Here is a 5,649-nt window from a genome sequence, read left to right on the forward strand (position 1 = left end):
ACCTAGAAACATGTTATTAAGTTCGTATATCCCGGATTAAGTGAGAACCAGTAAAAGGGGACTTCTTGGTACTTTTTCGTTCTTCAAAAGGTACTTTTTACAATTTCTTCAATATTGAACCTAGGAACATGTAATTAAGTTTGTATGGCCCGGATTAACTGAGGACCCATAGATGGGGACTTTTTGGTACTTTCACACATCATGGTGAAGGGTATATAAGATTCGGCACAGCCGAATATAGAACTCTTACTTGTTTTAAGAGAATTTTGTTTTTTGTTCATAAATAAAATTCGAAAAAACAGGTAAAATATAAATATATGTTTTCCAATTAAAAATAGAGATTGTGTAAAATGGGAAAAATTAGAAAAAATATTAAACTACAAAATTTTGATGCATTTGTTGTTGCATTTTATTATTTTTTATCAGAATTTGCATGTCAATAAAGTATTTTGCATATTGAGAATTCCGGTTAATTTCATTGGGTTTTTCAAATTATTTTTTAATTATTTTTGGAATTTATTGTTAAAAGGAAGAGTGTAAAGTATTTTTTAATAGCGATTTGCAAAAATCATATCCTAATTGGGTGGAAATGTGATGTTATTTGCCTTAAAATGTTTAAAGGATAATAATGAGGCAATTTCGATATAAAAAAAATTAGTTTAGATTTCTAGAACAAGTGTAAATCAATAAAATATAATTATGAAATTTTTAATCAATAACATTAAAAAATATAAAATAGAGTAGTAGATGAAATGATGCAAAGAATTATTAGAAAAAACGCACTGAGTGCTCTTTCAAAATCTTTAACTGCCAAAGGGAGGCGACTTGTATCCAAGGAAAACTATTGGACTCCTGATTTATCTTTTTCAAAATCTATATACGTACTAGGAGGAACACTATGTTTAAATTTAGAGCTCTAAACAGACCTTAGGTTGCTTGGAACCAATGTAAAGTGAACTGTCGTGTAGTACAGGAAAAATACCTAATTTAGATATTTTAAAATAGAGGTAGTTATCATACCGTAACGTCAACAAAAGCAATATTTTTCACCTAATACATACATTTTTATATATTTAGAAACCAAATCAAGAATAACTATCCAGATCCAAATACGCCTACTGTATCTCATTCATAAAATAAAGAATTTAAAATATGAGGTTGAAAATCAAGATTTTAGCATTTAATAGCATAATGAAAATTCTAACCACAACAGTTTAGAGATGCCAAGCAAATTATTGCAAGTTTGCCTATTTCTATCTATCTATGAAAAATTTGATTTATCAAACAGTTTTCAAGATATAAGAAGTTTTATATTTAATTCAACAACACATATATGCCAAGCCGCCCCATTGAAAATGTCCACATGAATGTCAAAGTTATTCATATAAAATTTGAAGATTCTAGCTCTAATAGTTTCTCAGATATACGATTTTTTCTGTTTAATTCATGTGGGAGCTTTAAGTTCCCCAGACGAAAGTACGCCCTTTTTCCTCCAAAATGTTCAGATGAAAATTAAAGTAATTTATGCAAAATTTGATGAATCTAGTTCTAAATTTTCCTAGATAAACAATAGTTTGTATTTTATTCATATGAGAGATATCAAGTCCATATTAAAATTTCGCTCGTTATACTCTAAATGTTGAAATGAATTTCAAAATGTTTCAATTAAAATTTAAAGATTCTAGCTCTAATAGTTTCTTAGATATACAAATTTTATATATTTTATTCATATTGGGGCTCCAAGCCACCCCAGATGAAAGTCAGTTTTTTTTTCTTAAAATTTTTGAGATGAAAATTAAAGTTCTTCGTGTACATTTTAAGAATTTTGTATTAGTTTCCCAGCTAAACGAATTTTTGTATTTCATTAATATTGTGGTGTTATAAGTACGATTGCAAACTAACAAATAAGAGGCACAGGTTTGTATTCTATTACAAAGTTTTGGTACTTACTTATTTAAGTAGTTATTTGTAGTCGAGTATTGAATGTCATTACCGTGTTAAAGTTTTTTGCATGTTTCTTACATATACTAGTTCAAAAGTAAAACATTAGATACAAATTAAGATTTTTGTAATTTCGATAGAAAAACATTTCATATAATTTGACCGATTTTAGAAATTTTTTGGATTATTTCGAAAGAAAGTTTTCGAGTCCGATAGATTAGTGGTTAGTATTCCAGACTGGTAGAGCGGAGGTAGTGCGTACGGTTTCCACTCGAGACATTGTCCAAAGTGCGCACTAACTAATTAATGAACTAGAAAATTTTAAAATATTGGCTCTGGTGTGTTGATAACACCAACATTATTTATACCCTTAATAATATACACACTGTAATTGAAAAATATGATTGAATTGTTCGTGTCAAGGTACATGTGTATCCTGTGGTTAAAGCGCCGCATTAAGCAATCATCAATACTTACACATGCTATTCATCTCATAAAAATAAAATGAAAATATATTAATTGATGAATTGTGATGATGTTGTCATTGTATGTGTGTTTATGTGCATTTATTGAATTTATCTTGTAATAATATTTATTAAATAACATTTACAGAGAACAAAAATCAAATAATGACAGACGGACATGGCTTAATCATCTCCGCTACCTATAAGGATCCAGAATATATATACTTTATAGGGTCGGAAAATTATATTATAGAAATTACAAACGGAATGACAAAAAACTTAGTTGATTCACTGTAGATAGATAGATAGATAGATAGATAGATAGATAGATAGATAGATAGATAGATAGATAGATAGATAGATAGATAGATAGATAGATAGATAGATAGATAGATAGATAGATAGATAGATAGATAGATAGATAGATAGATAGATAGATAGATAGATAGATAGATAGATAGATAGATAGATATATACCATTTTTATCATAAAACACTTCTGAAATAGCAAAGTATTTAAACATTAATATACTTACAATAAAGTTTTTTGTTCACTATGTGAACTTTTAGTGGACGTCCATTTAAGTGCGTCGATTATAAGACCTAATATGAGTTCAGAATAAGGACGCACGTGACCACGTAATCTAAAAAAAAGGTACAAATTAAAAAAAGTTATAAAAAATAATATTTTTTAATATACATTAACACTGCGACCTTAAGAAGTTCAAACAAATCAACATGTATTTTCGGTAAAAGAATGCTAAGAGCAATATTATCGGCAATGGGATTTTGCTCCAGCATTAGGCAGTTCACACTTAAACCTCTGACAACCACGTTTAGTACTTTCCTTACCAATATGGGTTTTTCCACAGGAAAGGGTTCACTATAAATGATTTCATTATATAAATTACACAATATAGATTCGACTGTATATTTGTTAAAATCTGGATGTTACCTTAATGCGATAATAAGATATTTAATCATGTTATGACATCTTGAATACATTTGCGCAGCCTTCCTTACTGGTTCAGCGTCAAACTTATGCTGTTCTGCTTCCCATGGAAATTTTACTTGTTCTATTTTCTCTTCATAGATTTCTGCACAGTTCGAAAACATTTCATTATATACAGAGTGAATACCACCAATAAGTTGAAGTTGATAGTTTTTCCACTGTGTTTTATGGTTAACTCCTTGCACTCCTCCACCTTTTACTTGTTGAAGTAGGTGTAAACACTTGCCACAATTTTGTACGACTTCGCCATCAAGATGATCCACATTTTTCCACAAAAAGCGCTCTAAAAGACCCTTTGATGGACCACTCGACCCAGGATATGTGCGCAAACAAGTCTCAATGCAACTCAATGCATATTTTACTTGAAACTGTGAAACTTTTGTTAGGTTTTCATAAACCTTACTTATATGAGTACTGGCAAAAGATTTTGCCAAATCGGTAGAGTGGATAGATCTTTTAATGATCTTACCTAAATATTTTATAAGATTCATAAGATTATAAAAAATATAAACTTAAAGCAACTATTACCCAATACTTCAAACATGAGAAGAGCATCACATTTCAATTCTTGACTGTTGAACGCTTTTAACACCAATGTTATCCATAGATTACCTTTCTTTTCAAGCACTTCAATAGGACAGAGGTCAACGTACTTTGTAAGTAAACGCAATCCAAGCGAGCGAGATGTTGATTTAGTCAATAAGGAAGTAATATTTTGCACAATTTCAGCTCCTTCATTCGACTATAATAAAAAATGTAAATTAAACATATATATTGCAAATATACAATTTTTACCTGTATACTAAATTTTCTATGATCTTCCAAACCATCCAGATAAATATCTAAAAAGGTTCCCTCAGTAGATAATATTCCTTGAAAAATTGATAAATAACTTTCCATTTTTTATTTATAATTAAGGTTGTTCAAGTCTAAAATAAACAATATTTACAAAACATGTGCACCGGAGCCCTGCGCCGCCAAATTTTAACGACGGCGGCCTAAAAATAGATTGTAAGCAGCAAAGAATAAACAAGAAGTGAAACGCTGTCATTTTTTTACAACAATAACATTACGCTCTTCTCTTGTTGATCACTTAACATTATATTTTATAATTTTTTTCCACAATTTAAACACATTTAATAGCCCGAAAATAATATATTTTTTACAAACGAAAAAAAAATATTTTTTGTTTTTTGACATTGAATTTTTGTTGTTTGAAATTAAAACTAAAAAAAAAATGTTGTAAATTTTCGTATGGTAAACGAAAAAGATATTTCAAATAAATAATTTATTTTTCAATATTATAGATTAAAAAACAAATAGACGTGTTTATAAAATGTTTATAGATAAAATATGTGCAAAATATCTTAAGAAACCTTTCAAAGTATAAATTGAAATGTAATAATTTTTTTTCAATATTTTTCAATACTATTTTTTGCAACTATGCTGACCTGAGAATTCTACTAATACATTCTTAGAGTTAGGTACCGGATGACAGTAGACTTAGGTACTTTTGACAACAGTTTCATTTCTTATTTATTCTTTGGTAAGCAGGTTAAATTATCAACGATTTTAGATGACACGGCCACACATCAAATTTGTTGGACTCAAACAGTAAAGAACAATGATAATCATTTGACCGGTCAATTATAATTGACAAACGTATGTTTGTGCTGATGTTTCTAACATACAAAAATATTGGTCTAATACCAATCTGAAAGTATACCGATCAATTCAGAATCATTTTTTGAGTCGATTAAGACATGTCCGTCCGTCTGTCCGGCTGGCTGTCCATGTAAACCTTGTGCGCAAGGTACAGGCCGCAATTTTAAGATAATTTGATGAAATTTGGACCAATCATGTTTTTTGGCACATTGAAAATGGTTAAAATCGGTCCAATATTTCACCTGGCCTCCATACAACCGTACCTCCCGACCGTACCTTTTATATGCCATAATTACGTCAAATATTCTGCTATCTCTCTAATTGGCACAAATAAGTTTTATATAAGTATAAATGACACTGCAGATTTTCGTAAGGATCGGACCTTATTTGACCCTAGCCCCCATACAAACCCCCCTTCAAAAAATGTCTTAAACGTCTAAAATTGACTTGTAACCATTTGTATTGCAATAAAAATCAACAAAACTAACCGTTCCCACGACAATTGGATCTTCGCTCCGGAACGACCCGAGTCATACTCGGCCAAAGATTGTCAACCCAGCGACAGCTG

The 5,649-nt window shown here is 30.0% G+C and overlaps 1 protein-coding gene across 1 annotated transcript in view; it reads right to left on the bottom strand.

The window, feature by feature from the left end:
- Positions 1 to 4,389, bottom strand: part of LOC111684110 — a 14,770-nt gene extending 10,381 nt beyond the window's left edge. The window contains exons 1-5 of the mRNA XM_046947883.1: positions 4,212 to 4,389; positions 3,945 to 4,158; positions 3,360 to 3,885; positions 3,105 to 3,287; positions 2,941 to 3,048 (exon numbers count right to left, since the gene is read on the bottom strand). Coding sequence (XP_046803839.1) covers positions 2,941 to 3,048; positions 3,105 to 3,287; positions 3,360 to 3,885; positions 3,945 to 4,158; positions 4,212 to 4,316 — 1,136 coding nt within the window. The 5' untranslated portion in view covers positions 4,317 to 4,389. The remainder of the gene's footprint in view (positions 1 to 2,940; positions 3,049 to 3,104; positions 3,288 to 3,359; positions 3,886 to 3,944; positions 4,159 to 4,211) is intronic.
- Positions 4,390 to 5,649: the final 1,260 nt, after the last annotated feature.

The sequence above is a fragment of the Lucilia cuprina genome, chromosome 4 (assembly GCF_022045245.1).
Source record: "Lucilia cuprina isolate Lc7/37 chromosome 4, ASM2204524v1, whole genome shotgun sequence".
NCBI classification, from domain to species: Eukaryota; Metazoa; Arthropoda; class Insecta; order Diptera; family Calliphoridae; genus Lucilia; species Lucilia cuprina.